The sequence below is a fragment of the Macaca mulatta genome, chromosome 9, assembly GCF_049350105.2.
Source record: "Macaca mulatta isolate MMU2019108-1 chromosome 9, T2T-MMU8v2.0, whole genome shotgun sequence".
Lineage (NCBI taxonomy): Eukaryota > Metazoa > Chordata > Mammalia > Primates > Cercopithecidae > Macaca > Macaca mulatta.
Window position 1 is genome coordinate 74,542,501 of NC_133414.1, and position 18,515 is coordinate 74,561,015.

The window sequence follows — 18,515 nt, forward strand, 5'->3', positions numbered from 1 at the left end:
CTCACCTGTTCAGTACCCAGCTGCTCAGACCTCTAGAGGATCATATAGACGGGTAGGCTGTGGGGCTGTGACCCCATGGCAGTGTCTAGGGGTGAATGTTTACAGCTGAAGCCCCAGTGGGCGTGTGTTACAGGGTGCTCTTTTAGTTTGCTGTCTATAGGCGGCTGGTGTTAACCAGCTCAATTAGACCTCCTTCCTTATCACAAGGACAGAGGGATTTCTGTATCCCGGGGTTTCTTGCCTTGGTGTATGGGAAGCATCGGATCACAGGCAGGCTTGGGGAAAGAGTGCAAGGCTTTGTTGAGTAGAAGTAGCTCTCAGCAGATGGGGGAGCCAGAAGGGAGATGGTTTTTTCCTGGAGTTGGGCCACTCAGCAGCCGACTCTTCTCCTCCGACCGCTCTGGCCAAACTCCGCATCGTTCACTGGTCATGGCCTGCAGGCCTGCCAGTGCCTGTCGGCATGATCTTCTGCCGGCGTGCTCTTGACAACCAGCTGCTTGTGTCTTCTTCTGCCCATGTGTTCCTCAGGACGTCCAGCCGCTTGTGTGTCTCAGGTTTTTATAGGCACAGGATGGGGGCGTGGCGGGCCAGGGTGGTCTTGGAAAATACAACATTTGGATGCCAAGGCAGGAGTGCCTGACCTCACCTAGGTCTGTAGGGGTGGAGCCCTAGCCAGGGACCTGCCTTTCTCTATCCAGCACTTCCCGGCCCTCCTCGGGTATCAGGAGCTCACTTGGCTCTGAAGGATCTTCGTGGGCAAAAGCAGATCTGTGCTGAGGGTGAGGAGAGAGGCAATGGTCCTCTGCATCAGACAAGCTGGAGCCCTTACTGGGGACATTTCAGTCATGGCTGACACCTGGGTTGGGTGGGAACCTGTTCCTGTCTGCAGGTGGCTGTCCCATGGCTGTTGTCAACCCCACAGTAGATGAGGAGCTTAGGGGAGGCCCTGAGGCCAGGGGCTGGGCTGTGAGCATTTTCCAGCAGCCCCAGGGAGGCCCAGTTGAGTCCCCCAGGGCGAGGATGAGCAGCCTTCACCAAGCCTTCCCCAGACACTGCGGCCTCGAGGACTGGCAGTGTTTCCTGTGCTATGTGTCTGGCACTGTTCCAAGAGCTTTCCTAACAAGCAGGAATCATTTATTCCTCATAATTGCAACAGCTCTATGAGGGGTGGACAGCACAGCACCATTTCAGATTGGACACAAAGACACAAATACTAAGTGTTCTGCCCAAGGTCATGCAGCCTAGACAGGGGCAGAGGCCAGAACCCAGTGTGCCTCAGAGTCTGGGGGTGCAGCCCCTTTGCCCTGGTGCCCCTCAGTGGGGGTAGAGGCCTGGTGGCATCTCACTCTCCTACTCCTCTCAACCCCTAAACTCCAACCAGGGCCCCTCTCCCGGGGAGGCCCGGCTTGGAAACAGCCACTCCAGGTTCCCAGGCCAGGAGTCAGCTGTTTGTCCTGTTCGGCCTGATTTCAGAGCAGATAATGTTTCCTCTTCTCGTGACCATTCACGTTTCTGGGCCCACCCCTTCCACAGTAATGAGGGGGTCAGATCTCCTAGCAGCCTGACACAGTGACCAGAGACTGACTAGCTGGGGAGAGTCCTTTCTCCTACTCTCTTGCATGTCACACAGGAGGCGATGGACCCTGTCATCCACAGGACAATGCTCAGGCTCACACAAGCCCATCTCCTCCGCCACAGCCTCCCTACCAAGACCTCCGCCCCGGCCAAACTCCTCCACCCACTCTTTCCTATTCTCTGCTGGGAACACAACTCCCAGTACAGCTGGCAATTCCCCACCCACCCTCCTGGCTGCCTCCTTGTCCCTGCTCCCTGAAACCCTCTTTGAGCCCATGCGGATGTGCCAAGGGCTTAGATGATCTCATTTAATTCAGCAACCAGTGAGGTGAATGTTATCCCCATTTGACAGATGAGGAAGCCGAAGCCCAGGTAGTGAGATTCCAAGGCCCGTGAGAGCCACTTGCTGCAAATTTACATGACTCTGGGCTCCACTCTGGGGAGGGAAGCATACAGAATTGAGAGGCCCAGGCATGCCCTCAGGAGCTTATACTTTGTGACCAAGAATATAGTGAAGTATCTGTTGCGGTGGGTTGGGATGTGGGGCTGTTGGGTTGAATCCCATTTGTACCCCTTACTAGCTTAGTGTGTTGTTTCTTAACCTCCCTGACCCTCATTTTTTCATCTGTAAAGTGGAGGCAGTTATTCCCTGTCTAGAAGGTTTCTTACTTTTTTTTTTTTTTTTTAGACAAGGTCTCATTCTGTCACCCAGGCTGGAGTGCAGTGGCGTGATCTTGGCTCACAGCAACCTCCGCCTCTTGGGTTCAAGTGATTCTCATACCTCAGCCTCCCTACTAGCTGGGATTACAGACATGCACCACCACGCCCAGCTCAATTTTTTTTTTTTTTTTGTATTTTTAGTAGAGACAGGGTTTGACCATGTTGGCCAGACCGGTCTCGAACTCCTCACCTCCAATAATCTGCCTGCCTCAGCCTCCCACAGTGCTGGGATTAGGGGTGTGAACCACCGCGCCTGACCGAGAAGGTTTTGAGAGTAGATAATCACTGCGCACACAATAAAAGCAACATGATCATTTCCCTGGGTCCAGCCAAGGCCTTGATTTCTCTGCAAGCTTTTGTGGGTGGCAGATTTAAGAGGTGGCAGCCTTAGCCCCTCGCCTTCCCAAGGCCCAGAGCGTCTCCTGTGTAGCATCTGAGACAGGACTAGTGACGAATAAGTGGCCTGGACAGGAAGTGGTGGAGCGGCAGGACCATGGTGAGGGCTGCACCTCCCGAGTCTTGCCCTTCCCCGAACAAGGAAGGCTTGTTCTGAGGTGAGGCCCAGTGGGAAATGGTTCCTGTGAAACCGCCTGTGGTGTTTCCACACATCTTCAGAGGGAGTGAAGGCCCAGCTGCTTAGGATTCAGGAACCACAATGGGCCTGGTCAGACGTCATGGTCTAGGTCTCCAGTGCCAGAGCTCCCTCTCCCCTGGCCACTTGGGAAAGTCCATCCTGGCCGGCTCCCTTGTCTGAGAAGGAAGCTGAGAGTGGCCTCCAGCCTCCTCGGGGTTTCCGGGAGGCCCGCCTCTGCCAAACCAAGATTGGGGAAATCAATTAGAAGTTCATAAATTACCACCCCAAGCGCTTTGAAACCATTTGAAGAGTTAATCAAACAAGTTCATGACATCAACACCATCAGAGAAGGAACATTAAATTACTTTTAAAATGAAGGCTCTTCTGTATTTTTAATAAAAGGATTTTATATTAATTCACATAATTGCCTCCTGTTAACATACTTGCCAGAATCCAAAAGAAAAAAAAATCTGTTAAACTTGGAATAAGTCTGATACATTAGGAATTAAATTATAGGCCACAAAAAATTCCTGGGTTTTTACATCCAAATTTTCATTAAAAAAAAAAAAATCCACTTATTTTATTCCCTAGTTGGGATCATTTTTGTAGATCTAAAATGCATAAAGACAAGCACTGACTTGTACTAAGTTAAAAATATGTACATATTTACATATGGACACTGCTGCCAAATTCTACCCCTCCCCACGTACCCCGGCAGTAGGTATTACTCTCCTAATAGAGTAATTCACCCAACCACAATAACGTTTTTACTCTCCCCCTTCTTTCCAAGCATATCCAAGCCCAACTTGGGTGGTGTGTGGAAGAAACATGGTACACAGGCACTTAAACACAGACCAGCTTTCCCCATGAGCTCCATGCTTTAGAAACATGAAAATGCAATGGATGTACACACAGGCACAGATACAGAATGCCTTTGAAGGGAGAGGAGGATTTTTCATATTTAGAAGGTTCTCACTCTGTCATCCAGGCTGGAGTGCAGTGGCATGATCATAGCTCACTGCAGCCTCAAACTCCTGGGCTAAAGCGATCCTCCTGCCTCAGTGTCCCAAGTAGCTGGGACCACAGGTGCATGCACCTCCATGGTCAGCTATTTTTTTTTTAATCTTTTGTAGAAATGGGGGTCTCATCATGTTGTCCAGGCTGGTCTTGAACTGCTGGAATCAAGCAATCCTCCTGCCTCGGCCTCCTAAAGCACTGGGATTACAGGCCTGAGCCACTGCACCCAGCCTTTACTGTATTTTAAAATGCTAAGGTGGTAACTTTTCTGTTATATGTATATAATTTTTAAAAATTTTCTTGTAGAAGGCTGGGCACAGTGGCTCATGCCTATAATGCCAGCACTTTGGGAAGCTGACGGGGGTGGATCATTTGAGGTCAGGAGTTCAAGACCAGCCTAGCCAACATGGTGAAACCCCGTCTCTACTAAAGATACAAAAATCAGCTGGGCATGCCAGCGAGCGCCTGTCATCCCAGCTACTCTGGAGGCAGAGGCAGGAGAATCGCTTGAACCCGGGAGGCAGGGATTGCAGTGAGCCTAGATTCCACCATTGTACTCCAGCCTGGGAGACAGAGTGAGACTCTGTTTCAAAATAAAATAAAAATAAAATAAAATATTTTCTTATAGAGACAGGGTCTCACAATTTTGCCCAGGCTAGTCTTGAACTCTTGGGAGAGGAGAATTTTTTAAATGTTTACACTATAAATTGTTCTACTCAGCTAAAAACCTCTAGAAGGCAGAGACCTCCCTGGCCTGGCTCAGCACACCCCTTTCCAATCCCCTCCCATGCTGGCCTGGCCCAGCCCCACCCTACCCAGGGACATACACAGTAAAGTTTTGGAGTCAGGGCCAGGCCTAGAGAACGATGCCACTCCCCATCCCTTCTCATGACCCGCCAGAGCACCCCAATGTCCGCTGAGTTAGACTAAGACCAAGCTAAGCAGAGTCAATGATGCTGGCTCTGACACTGTAAGGGATGGGGTGGGGAGAGGGGCTGCCGTCTTCATCTGAAGTCAGAGGGGAAGGAAGGTCCCCCCTGCTCCGAGGTGGATTTGCCCCAAGCTTCAGAACTGTACGCTTGCACCAGCCTCTTCCAAGGCCCTATACCTATTTGGTTTTTTTACTTAAAAAAATTGAGGCCGGGTGCAGTGGCTCATGCCTGTAATCACAGCACTTTGGGAGGCCAAGGCAGGCGGATTGCTTGAGGTCAGGAGTCCGAGACCAGCCTGGCCAACATGATGAAACCCCATCTCTACTAAAAATACAAAAATTAGCCAGGTGTGGTGGCACACGCCTGTAGTCGCATCTACTTGGGAGAGGCTGAGGCAGGAGAATTGCTTGAACCCAGGAGGCAGAGGTTGCAGTGAGCTAAGATTGCACCACTGCACTCCAGCCTGAGTGACAGAGTAAGACTCTGTTTCAAAAAAAAAAAAAAGAAGAAGAAGAAGAAAGAAATTGAATAAGCTTCAAGATCCACAAAACCTAGATTCCTCCTGCTTTCTCAGGAGGCACGGGGGGCTAGGATGACCTTCTGACACCACGGAGGCCTGGCTCTGCCATGGGCGGCCTTGGGGAGGACACAGAGCTGCCTTCAGGGGCTTCCCACTTGACAGGAGGCACTCGGTGCCACTGGAGAGATGTGAGGAGCAGGGTCAGACCTTGTCCCGAGGGTCACCTTCCTGCCTCGGCCTGGGGATTTGGGGCGAACGTCTACTAGGTGCAGAACACTTCTAAAATAGAACTTTCATGGAATTTTGTTTTTTTCCCTCCATATGCTCAAGTAAAACATGTCTAGCACAGAAAATTTAGAAAAGATGGTTACTTTAAAAAAAGAAAACAAAAATCACATATAATTTCGTCACCCTAAAACGAGCATGTAGCCAGTGTTAATATTTTGGGGAAATTTATTTTTGTACAAGAAGGGGATGGTTCTGTATTTGCTGCTTCACAAACTTCTGCGTTTTCTCTCCGCCGGCGCCAGCCTCTTTCCCTTTGATTTCTTGGAGTCACCGAGAACATGCCTGTTGTGTATAACAATTCTGTTGAAGGGTTAGGGTCCCAGTGAGAGGGCTGCCACGGCTATGGGGCACTGCCACGTTGAAGGTTGGGAACCCCCGTTCTCAGTAATCTCGTCGCTGTTCCTCCCCCAGAAACTCCTCACTTGGTGGTCTCTGGCCCCAACTGCTCCTTTCCTCAGCCCTGCCGCAGGGCCCCCTCATACTCCTTCTAGAATGTTCTGGGAAACACAAAGTCTCTTGCTTTATTGTGCAGAACAATTTAGTTCTCTTTGTTTCACTGCACCTCTTTCTGGGCCATGCTGCAGAACTCATCTTTTTCCCATCAAAGGGATCCTCAAATAGGCCAAAGTGGCTCACTTTGTAATTATTTTACTTTATGCCTGTAATCCCAGTGCTTCATGAGGCCAAAATGGGAGGATCGCTTGAAGCCAGAAGTTGGGGACAGGCCTGGGCACCATCGCAAGACAGTCGCTACAAAAAATAATAAAATAAAATAAAATAAAATAATAAATAATAATAATAGTAAATTAGCTGGGTGTGGTGGCACATGCCTGCAGTCCTAGCCCCTCAAGAGGCTGAGGTGGGAGGATCCCTTGAACCCAGGAGATTGAGGCTGCAGTGAGCCATGATTGAACCACTGCACCACAGTCTGGGCAACTGAGTGAGGCCTTGTCTCTATGGAAAAATAAAAAAATTCTTAAATTGTGCTTTTTGTTAAGCAAGAAGCCTGTATGTGGCTCTTCAAAATGTTAAGATGGCCGGGCATGGTGGCTCATGCCTGTAATCCCAGCAATTTGGGAGGCCAAGGTGGGTGGATCATTTGAAGTCAGAAGTTCAAGACCAGCCTGGCCAACATGGTGAAACTTCATCTTTACTAAAAATACAAAAATTAGCTGGATGTGGTGGCGGGCACCTGTAATCCTAGCTACCCCAGAGGCTGAGGCAGGAGAATTGCTTGAACCCACGAGCTCCAGCCTGGGCGACAGAGCGAGACTCTGTCTCAAAAAAAAAAAAAAACAGAAAAAAGATAAGCCTTCTTTCCTGACACATGCTCTCATTCCTAGGCATGGCTCCCTAGCCAATCTCTGCAGCCTCAAGGGTTCTACTTAGAGATTTTAATTTTCCCACTGAAATGAATTATGCATCTCTCCAGGCCGCTTCTCCCATCTGCCACCTTAGCAAGTAAAAGAGTTCAGCTTGAAGGTTTTTTTTTGTTTGTTTTAAAAGTGTCTTTGCCCCTCTAGCTTTAGCTCCATTTTTGTCAAAGAGGGCACCGGAGCTCAGGGAGGATGGAACATGCAGATCTGAGGGTCTCTAGTGATTGTCGGGGCCAGTGACAGTGCCAGGTCCCAGGAGCAAGTGAGATGGGGTGGAAATCGCAAAATAGAAGTCACAAGCAGCTTCCTGCCAAGACTGTTCTGTTTGGCCAGCACACTTTAAAAATATACACGTGGTTATTTATTATAAAATATCACTATTTATTAAAAGAATCCCAAATTAGGAAACAGAAGAAAAAGTCACCCATAGTATTGACATTTTGATGTATTTTTTTCTAGCTTAAAAAAAAAAAAAAAAACTATAAAAAGTTTTTTGCTTGTTTGGGTTTTTTTATGCATGAAGTAAAATAATGGTGTCAAATTACAGTTTCAAATTCAGATTAAGGCCTTTCGTACTTGGGCAAAGGAAACCTTGAACCAAATGCAAGGCTTGCAATAGAAAATTCTGAAATAAGCCAGGTGCAATGGCTCATGCTTGTAATCGCAGCACTTCATGAGGCTGAGGCAGGAGGATCACTTGAACCTAGGAGTTCCAGACCCGTTTGGGCAACATGGTAAGACCCTGTCTCTACAAAAGACTTTTTTTGTTGTTGTTTTTTGTTTTTGAGAGGGAGTCTCGCTCTGTCACTAGGCTGGAGTGCAGTGGCGCCATCTTGGCTCACTGCAACCTCTGCCTCCCAGGTTTAAGCAATTCTCCTGCCTCAGCCTCCCAAGTCACTGGGACTACAGGTGTGCGCCACCACACCCAGCTAAATTTTGTATTTTTAGTAGAGATGGGTTTTCACCATGTTGGCCAGGATAGTCTCAATCTCTTGACTTTGTGATCCACCCACCTTGGCCTCCCAAAGTGCTGGGATTACAGGCATGAGCCACCATGCCCGGCTACAAAAAACTTTTTAAAAAAATTAGCCAGGTGTGGTGATGCAACCTGTGGTCTCAGCTACTTGGGAGGCTGAGGGAAGAGAATATTGAGCCCAGGAGCCCAGGAGTTCGAGGTTGCAGTGAGTTGTGCCACTGCACTCCAGCCTGGGTGACAAAGAGAGACCCTATCTCAAAAAAAAAAAAAAAAAAAAAAAAAAAAGGTCTGAAATAGAGTCTGAGTTAATGAGGAGTCCCTGTGCTGATAGCTCTTCAAAGGCAAGGTCACTTTCACGAAAGGAAATGGCACTCTAGGCCTTAGTGGTCAAGTACTGCTCGGCCTTTTGCATCTTCTGTTATCATGGTATCTTTATTTTTTCTTTTCTCCTTACATTTTTATTTTTAGTTGACAAATAATAATTGTATGTATTTATGGGATACAATGTGATGTTTTGATATATGTATACTGTATCTTTCACCTTTAAATGTTTTTAAATTAGCTGTACCTTGGTTTAGTTTCCTTTAAAAGCAGACCCTGAGACAAGAGTTTGGGTGCATGCTGTTTATTTGAGAGGTGCTCCTGGGAGTACAGTGTGGCATGCAGAGCACCCAGGAGGGAGGAGAACCAGTAAAGGATGTGTGAACGAGCAGAGTCCCACTGTGGGCAACTGGAGAGCTCCAACACACGGGCCAGCCTCTGGGAGACTGTGCAGGACATATTTCAAAAGTGGCCCATTCAGGGTTGAGGAAGTGGGGAGGTTGAGGAACTGGGCAACTCCTGCCCCTAATTGGCGATAACTTATGGGGGATGTTTCCGCACACTGCAGGCCTGACCAGCACAAGGACTAGAAAATGCCCTCAAGAGGAAAATAGGCACCTGAGGTAGGAAGGCTTTTGTGTATAAAGAACTGTCCACTTCTGCTGCAGTGACTTGAGCTGAGGAGGCACCTGTAGGCACCTGTAGTAGATGCTTTCCTTGTAACGGGACAAGGATAGTATTGACTACAGGGGCTTACATTTAAAAATCAATAGATCTCTCACAACAATCTATGTGAATCATAAAAATATCAGAAAATCTGGGCTTGCATTCCCACGTGGGATGGCAAGCTGCTGCCCCCTTAATGGGGGTATATGCTCCCTGGTGTGCCACACTCCCCACCACTCCCTAACGTCTCTTGCCTGAAGCCAACAGTCAGGTTTTTGTTTGTTTAATTTACTTCTTAACACCCAACCCACTTCCTTCCTCTATGTTATCTGCCTGGTCCCTCGCTGAAGGAGCCTGAGTTTGTCACCTTTTAAGGAGGAGACAGGCTGCCGTTGCATGTAGGCCAAGTCGTCTCAGAGATAGCATTTGATTTCCTGGGACCAAATCCTTAAATATGAAGCTGTAACAGGAACCTGGAGGCCTCTCTTGACAGCCTGCCCAGCTCTCATTATGACATTTAGCCTGTGATTGATATTGTGTGTGTCATTGAGACCTTGGCAGTTAATCTCTGGGTCGAATCTATGGAAACCAAACAGAACAGATTTGTCTTCCCTTCCATGTTGGCTGTGATCTGGGAAACAGATGCTCCTGGCCTCTCTGAGAATTAGAGAGTTGGGAGCCATGCAGAGAGGGTGCACACAGGCCGCCTTCAGGATTTGGAAAGATTACAGGTCTGTGGTTTCTGGACGGTTCCACACTTTGTTCTCTTTCCCCATCAAATCTGCATGCTGGAGGATAATAGATCCCAGGGCTCACTCTGCGTGCCAAGCTCTTCAGGGTAGACCGCACCACTTCCTCTTCTGTCTGGAAATCCAGCCGAGGCTTTCAGCACAGCGATGGAGACGGGTATGGTTCCCTCCACAGTGTAATGAAGGAAGAACAGCCTCATCAAGGGTGAGGTCAGCTTCAGTGATCAAAGGAGGCAGACGGAGGTTTCAGAATGGAATTGACCCCAGTGTCTCCTGAAAATCACCTCTTCTGAAGCTTCCATTAACCGCAGGCAGAGTTCAAGATGGCCTAAATCACCACCCTTAGGTGTATGGTGCCCAGCTTCTACTCACTTCGAACAAGAAGAGTGGGTGCCATGGATGGGCTGAGCTTCAGATCTTCAGACACTGTGGGCCTGAAGCAAGGAGAGCTATAACTACTTATGCTCTTAGGGGACTGAGGGGTCTGGGCTCGTTTCTGTGAGAAAGATTTCTGGCCACTCCTTGAAATAATTTCTTCCTTCCTGACTGGAAATACAGAAGACAGGCCCCAGAATAGTTTGGGCCTGAACGACCACCCGTGGCAGGAGGGCAGCCCACCCTGTGCCTGCAGTCCCCTCACCTTCACCCTCCTCCGAATCAGCCTGGAGGCTCAGGCCTGCCTTAGCAGCTCTTGCTGTGCCCCTAGCACAGGCCTCACAGCCCTTAATCATTCCTTCACCCCTCAGTCACTCATTCCATTCATTCACTAAGCCACTTCCTCATCCAACCCATATCTCCTGAGCGCCTCCTACGTGCCAGACACCAAGGCTACACAGAGAAGCAACACTCAGGAGTCCCAAGGTCCTCTCTCCTCCCAGCCTGCAGCTGCATTCTGGGCTAAAGACCAGGTCTCCCATCCCACTGGGACAGCGGGAGGCATTTTGAATAAGCGCCCTCACTACCTTTCCCTTGACTCTGCAGTGCCCTGGCTCTCTAGCCACATCTCAGACAATTATTATCAAACTTCACTAAGTGTCAGACTCACTTGGGAGCTCACTAAAATACAGATGCCTGCGCCCCAACTCCTGGTCCAGGGTGCAGCCCGGGAATCTGTATTTTTGGTCAGTGCCAGGTGACTCTGACAGAGGTGGTCTTCAGACCACACTTTGAGAGACTCCACAGGAGGGTCCCTTCTGCTGCCCATTGCCCTCTCCACACCCCACCAGGAAGCAGGAAGTTGCTGGAGGAAGTCACAAATCCTGGCTTCCCACAATCCCTACAGACACACACGGCTAGCTAGTGATCCTTTAAGTCATCTGCTATGGACTTGGGAGAATCGAATTCCCCAAATCAGTGGTGTCAACCCTTTCGTTTTAAATTTCTTTTTTTTTTTTTTTTTTTTTTTTTTTTTTTGAGACGGAGTCTCGCTCTGCCGCCCAGGCTGGAGTGCAGTGGCCGGATCTCAGCTCACTGCAAGCTCCGCCTCCCGGGTTCAGCCATTCTCCTGCCTCAGCCTCCCGAGTAGCTGGGGCTACAGGCGCCCGCCACCGCGCCCGGCTAGTTTTTTTGTATTTTTTAGTAGAGACGGGGTTTCACCGTGTTAGCCAGGATGGTCTCGATCTCCTGACCTCGTGATCCGCCCGTCTCGGCCTCCCAAAGTGCTGGGATTACAGGCTTGAGCCACCGCGCCCGGCCTCGTTTTAAATTTCTATCATGGAGAATTTCAAACACACCTGAAGAGAAACAGCAACTGGCCAGGTGTGATGGCGCACGCCTATAATCCCAGCACTTGGGGAAGCTAAGGTGGGAAGATCACTTGAGCTCAGGAGTTCGAGACCAGTCTGGCCAACATAGCGAGACCTCATCTCTATTTTAAAAAAGGAAAAAAGAGAAACAGCAACTGCTTTATAACCATCATCCAGCCCCAATCACCATCACTCATAGCCAGCCCATCTCATTCACACCTACATCAATACCCTGCCCCAACATTGTATTATTTATATTTTCTAACTATATTATTTTTGAAACAAGTATTTCAGAATATTTTTCTAAAAGATAAGGCCCTGTGGTATGACGTTACTGTCCTCGGAATCTCCAGCAAGTTGGCTGATAGATACAGACCTGAGGACCCTGAGAAGACCGAGGTTATTTTTTGGTGAGATGACTCCTGCCATGGTGGTGTGCTCTTCTGTCCGAAGGCATATAATGTCTGATCATCTCTTCTTATTTGTATGTGGTTGGCAGTTTATGCTCAGTCTCTGGATGCAGCAGCTCATCAGGTGGTGTGAAATGGTGCTTCCTTCTTTATTCATTATCTGGAATACTTCTATAAAAGAAAATTTCCCATATTGAGCCAGTAGTATATAGTTTGTATAAGAGAGGAGCAATACATGCAGATTCTTCTCCTTTATCTATCCATCTTCAAAATAAGGAGCTGGTTCCCAAACATCTTCCAACTGTGCATAATTAAGTTTTGGGTTTTTTTTTTTTTTTTTTCTGATAGGGTCTCACTGTGTTGTCCAGGCTGGAGTACAGTGATATGATCATGGTTCACTATAGCCTCAACTTCCTGGGCTCAGGTGGTCCTTCCACCTCAGCCTCAGCCTCCTGAGTAGCTGGGGCTACAGGCATGCACCACCACACCCAGCTAATTTTTGCATTTTTTGTAGAGATGGGTTTTGCCATGTTGCTCAGGCTGGTCTTGAATTCCTGGGCTCATGCAATCCACCCACCTCAGCTTCCCAGAGTGCTGCGATTACAGGCATAAGCCACTGCACTTGGCCTGTTCTCAGTATTATTATTATTTTGAGACGGAGTTTCACTCTTGTTGCCCAGGCTGGAGTGCAGTGGTGCAATCTCAGCTCACTGCAACCTCCGCCTCCTAGGTTCAAGCGATTCTCCTGCCTCAGCCTCCCGAGTAGTTGGGATTACAGGCACCCACCACCACACCTGGCTAATTTTTTGTACTTTTAGTAGAGAAAAGGTTTCACCATGTTGGGCAGGCTGGTCTTGAACTCCTGACCTCAGGTGATCCACCCGCCTCGGCCTCCCAAAGTGCTGGGATTACAGGCATGAGCCACCGCGCCCAGCCTTCAGTATTATTATGACTTAAGTGTTTGATGTGTTTTGATCCACTGGAATTATTGTTATTTTTCATGTTCAAATTGTTCCATTTTTGATAAATGGAAGCTTCTTCAAGTTGTATTCTGAGTCCCTTTGACATGTTCCTAATGATCTTTGAAGCCATGAACCCTTTCCTACATTCTCTGCATCCCGGGCCTGCCCCTGCTCACACTGCACCTCATCTCCCTCCCCATCACACTAAGACCCTGTGCTACAGAGAGCCTCAATTCATGATCCTCTTTATCTGTAAAATGGGGTTAATGATAGGGTATTAGAATAACCCTACCTCAGTGTTGTTAAGATTAAATGGATTTACAATCATCAAGCACTTGGAACAGTGTCTGGCACACAATAGGTGTTATATAAGTATTTGTCAAATAAATAAACAAATAGCACTCCCTCCCAGTCACTCACCTCTATGGTTCTCCGTCTTCCCACCTTTTCCTCCTTCTCTCCAGTCTCAGAGTAGGAGCACAACTTCCCTTCCCAGGTTGACCATAGGTGCATCAGTTACTCAACTCCGGAAACAATCGCTGTCCAATTCCACTGCAAATTCCTCTCCTTGGGGACAATGGAAAGTCCTCTCTTGCATTCCACTGGCAGAGCCTAACGAGTACTCCAAATTCACATTTCAATCTGGAGGCACAGCTTTCTATCTTGGGGCATCTCTTCCAATCCCCTTGGTAAGTTAAGGCAATGATGGCCAGGCTCCCAGTGTGAGAGCATGAGCACTGCCTTCAGCTCTTCTGACAGGTTAACTCTCACGCGGCCACGTGTCCTCCTCTCTCGAGGCTTCTGAATCCTGCTGACGTGCATGTGGCCCAGACCCAGGCCCGGGCAGGTATGGCCTTGGCGATGTGCTCTTTCCGCTGGCTGATGGCTCCCTGCACACGCTGAGAGGGCCATGGACCTGGAATGTCAGGGATCTTCTGGGCCTTCCTATTTTGGGTCCAAAATGGCCCAAACCAGTAGGTTTCAATCAGATGAAGGAAAAAGTAGGCACCAAAGGAGTAAAGTCTAAAGAAAGGTGGGAAGGGACTGGCTGCTGCTTGCAGGATTTCTTAGCCCCAAAACCTGCCTTGGCCCACATCCAAGGACCCCAGCTCTCCTACTTTAGAAAGATTGGAACATTGGGGAAGTGTCATTTAACTGTCATCATGGCCTTCCTTGTTTACCTGGGTGGCCTGGGAAGAGGAAGCAGGGGCATAGCAGGTTGGGGAAACGCTTGCCAAATTTTAAGATTAGCTTATTCCCACCTCTTTTCGTAAAGCCTATTCCCTGCCTCAGTGTCCCCTGCTAACCCCCATCCTGCTTCTCTCTCATAACCAGCTGCAGAAAGGAGAGAAAATCCCTTAGCTCTAAAATGACATCCGGAGAAGTGAAGACAAGCCTCAAGAATGCCTACTCATCTGCCAAGAGGCTGTCGCCGAAGGTGGAGGAGGAAGGGGTGGAGGAGGACTACTGCACCCCTGGAGCCTTTGAGTTGGAGCGGCTCTTCTGGAAGGGCAGTCCCCAGTACACCCACGTCAACGAGGTCTGGCCCAAGCTCTACATCGGCGATGAGTAAGTGCCATAGTTAGCTGTGCCACAATTTACCCACAATTTCTCAGATGCGAACATTAGGGGAAGGAAGGAGAGGGGTGTACAGAAACTCTAAGGTTTTCTCCTTTGAATTCGGCTTTATTGAGAAATAATTCATAGACCATAAAGTTCAGCCTTTTAAAGTGTACAATTCAGAGGTTTTGTTATATTTACAGAGTTGTGCAACCATCACCACTCTCTAATTTTGGAACATTTTTATCACCTCAAAAGGAAACCCCGAACCCACTAAACAGCCACTCCCCATTCCCTACCTGCCCTTCGGGCCCTGGCAACCACCAATCTACTTTCTGTTTTTATAGATTTACTGATTTCCAGACATTCTGTATAAATGGAATATTATAATATGTTCTTGGCTTTCTTTTACTTTGCATAATGTTTTCCAGGTTCATCCAAATTGTACTTGTATCAGTATTTTATTCCTTTTTATTACCAAGCTCCATGTGACTTTTGCACTTTTCTGTAAGTCTAAAATTAGTTCCAATTAAAAAAGATACACATACACTTTGACCCAAAATATCACTTTAAGAAATGTAATTTACAGAAATAAGAGTAGCAATAATGAGAAAATATGTGCAACAATGCTTATCATAACAGTGTTTGGACTAGCAAAAAAAAAAAAAAAGGAGGGACTGACATCTCTAGCCTTTTAATAACAAAATATTAATTAAATGTAGTAAATATTTCCTATAACGAAAGTAATAGGCCGGGCATGGTGGCTCACCCCTGTAACCCCATCACTTTGGGAGGCCAAGGTGGGAGGATTGCTTGAGCCCAGGAGTTTGCGACCAGCCTGGGCAATATAGCGAGACATCATCTCTACAAAAAATTTTTAAAAATTATCTGGGCTTGGTGGCACACAACTATAGTCCCAGCTACTTGGAGGGCTGAGGTGGGAGGATCACTTGAGCCTAGGAGGTCATGGCTACAGTGAGCTGTAACTGTGCCACTGCACGCTAGTCTGGGTGACAGAGTGAGACTCTGTCTCAAAAAAAAAAAAAAAAAAGTAACATATGCTCATTGTGTAAATAGAGAAGTCTCGGTTTCCCTGTTGGTAAGAGGCTAATAAGATAACCTTCCTCATGGGGCTGTATGGATTAAGTGGGATAATGTGTGTAAAATAGTACACTGCCTAGTACATAGGAAGTGCTCAGTAAAGGTTAGCTACGATAAAAAAAATGATAAATGTAAGAAAGATTGCTTTCAATATCCCAAAGCAATCACCAAAGGCCATTACTCCAAAGATACTCCTATTAATATTGTAGTATATTTCCTCCTAGACTTTCCGAATATTACTTTTGGTTTTGGAATTTGTTTTTACATAATTGTAACTATATTGATTATTCATTTTCTCTTATTTCTCACATAGCATCATTCATAAACATTTTCTTTTATTACTTCTTATGTATTTAATTATAATAGACATGACAATATATCAGATGAACAGAAGAGCGTTCATTTAACTACTTCCCTATTGTTGGGCATATCAGTTACTTTCATGTTTTCACTTTTATAAGCAACGCTGCAGTGGACATCTTTACACATAATGTTTTTTCTATATTTAGAATTATTTCCTTAGATCTGACCCTAGAAATGGTACAACCAAGGAAAGAGGGATTAAGATTTTAAGACTTAAACTGTCTCTGTATCTTTATCTATGCTGTTCCCTTTGTCTAAAATGTCTTTCCCTGCACCTCATGTCCGAGTCCAGATCCTATGCATTCTTCAAAGTCCACTCAAGTCATTTCTGCCATGAAGCTAGCTTCCCCCAATCCCCATAGTGAGAAGTAAGCTTTTTCTCTGTATATTGTATACTGTATTTATGTTTCCTATGGCTTATAATAATAGTAGCTAAGTTGTATTGAATTCTTAGGTGTTAGGTGTCATGCCTTGTGCTAGGCGTCATTTAGACTCCACAATAACCCTATAAAGGAGGAACCATTATTATTCCCATTTTACAAATGGACAAGTCACAGCTCAGAGAGTTCATTCATTCATTCAGTCAGCCAGTAACCGTTTACTGGACACCTTGCTTAGAGCTGCGGGGGAAACAAGAAAGAAACTGAGGCTCAGAGAAATCAAGTGACCAGCCCAAGTTCTCACCACCAGAAAGGGGTAAAATTTATACTCAAACCCAGATCAAAAAAAAAAAAACAAAAAAAAAAACATGGTCAGGCTGGGTGCAGTGGCTCACGCCGGTAATCCCAGTACCTTGGGAGGCCGAGGCGGGCGGATCACAAGGTCAAGAGATCGAGACTATTCTGGCCAACATGGTGAAACCATCTCTACTAAAAATACAGAAATTAGCTGGGTGTGGTGGCGCTTGCCTGTAGTCCCAGCTACTCAGGAGGCTGAGGCAGGAGAATTGCTTGAACCTGGGAGGCGGAGGTTGCAGTGAGCAGAGATTGCGCCACTGCACTCCAGCCTGGTGACAGAGTGAGACACCATCTCAAAAACAAACAAACAAAACATGTCAGGTACAGAAGCTGTTTCAGAGTTGAGGAGGGCAGAAGATGGAGATGAGCAGAGATGTAACAGGGAACAGAAACAGCAGTGAGTACTGGAGGGGAAGGAGCACAGGCTTGGAGTCTTGGCTCTGCCACACAACACGCCAGTTGTGTGACCTTGGACAAATTATTTTACCTCTCTTCACCTCATATGGCAACAATAATAGGACTTCTCTCACGGGGTGAAGATTAAATGAAATCAAACAAATGCTAGAGTAGTATCTGGCACATAGTAAATGCTCAGTAAGTGCTTGGTGCTATTATGGATCTCAGAAAGATCACAGAAGACATGAATCCAGGCTCGACTTTTGAAGATGGGTAGAATTTCAAAGAAATTCCAGGCAGAGGAGGCAGGATGGGAATAGCTACAGAGGTGAGAAAAGCAGGGGGATTCATCTGGAATATAGAGGATGAATGTGGTACACTTTCAGAAGGTCTGAGATTAAGCCAAATTCTACTGCTGTGTGGTCAGTTTCGATTAGCTGTGCTAGTCTAATAGCTCACCCCAGCATCTTGACGGCCTGCCACAGCAAGGTTCTTTTTCACTCCCACTGCAGTCCATGGTGGGCCAGCTCCGCTGCATTCCCGGCCACTTTACTCTAGGACCCAGGGTGACACAGCAGCCCCGATTTGGGATCTTGCTGGCCTTGCAGCAAAGAGAAAAGAGAGACCTGACAAACCATAAGCTGATTTAGAAGTGACACTTGCCATTTTTGCCCACATTTCACTGGCAAAAGCAAGTCCACACCAAAGCCTTATGTCAGTCGGGCAGGAAAGTATAACTAGCACAGCCGGAGGGGCTGCAAACATTCTAACAGTAACGCCATCTGGCACAGTCTCCTAGTCAGGTGCATTGGCTTTGGGCAGGTTATTTTACCTTTTCCTCAACTTAAAGAATAATTGGCCAGGCGTGGTGGCTCACGCCTGTAATCTCAACACTTTGGGAGGCTGAGGCAGGTGGATTGCTTGAAGTCACAAGTTTGAGACCAGCCTGGCCCCGTCTCTACTAAAAACACAAAAATTAGCTGGGCATGGCCGGGTGCAGAGGCTCACACCTGTAATCCCAGCACTTTGGGAGGCTGAGGCGGGTGGATCACGAGGTCAGGAGATCGAGACCATCCTGGCTAACATGGTGAAATCCCGTCTCCACTAAAAATACAAAAAATTAGCCAGGCATGGTGGCGGGAGCCTGTAACCCCAGCTACTCAGGAGGCCAAGGTGGAAGAATGGCGTGAACCCGGGAGGTGGAGGTTGCAGTGAGCTGAGATGGCGCCATTGCACTCCAGCCTGGCAACAGAGTGAAACTCCGTCTCAAAAAAAAAAAAAAAGTAATAGACAAATGCAAATATTATTGTTACTTAACAACATATTGTTACTTAACAACAACCACAAAAAGAAATCTGGAACGGTAGGTCAGGGCCAGCTCGAGGAAGGGTAAATGACAGCCAAGGGACTTCATTCAGAAAGCCATTGAGTATCTGAGCAGAACCGACGTGTTCTAGTTAATCAAGTGCCAGACAATAAAATATGCTTGCCTCCTTGATGTTTGACCTTGAACTTGCTTCTTTCAAC

General features: G+C 47.3%; 1 protein-coding gene across 2 annotated transcripts in view; it reads left to right on the forward strand.

Moving 5' to 3' along the window:
* Nucleotides 1–18,515, forward strand: part of DUSP29 (dual specificity phosphatase 29) — a 36,357-nt gene that overhangs the window by 1,578 nt on the left and 16,264 nt on the right. For both annotated transcript variants that reach the window (XM_015147243.3, XM_015147244.3), the window contains one exon: nucleotides 14,167–14,400. In XM_015147243.3, the coding sequence (XP_015002729.3) occupies nucleotides 14,201–14,400 (200 nt within the window). In that variant the 5' untranslated portion in view covers nucleotides 14,167–14,200. The remainder of the gene's footprint in view (nucleotides 1–14,166; nucleotides 14,401–18,515) is intronic.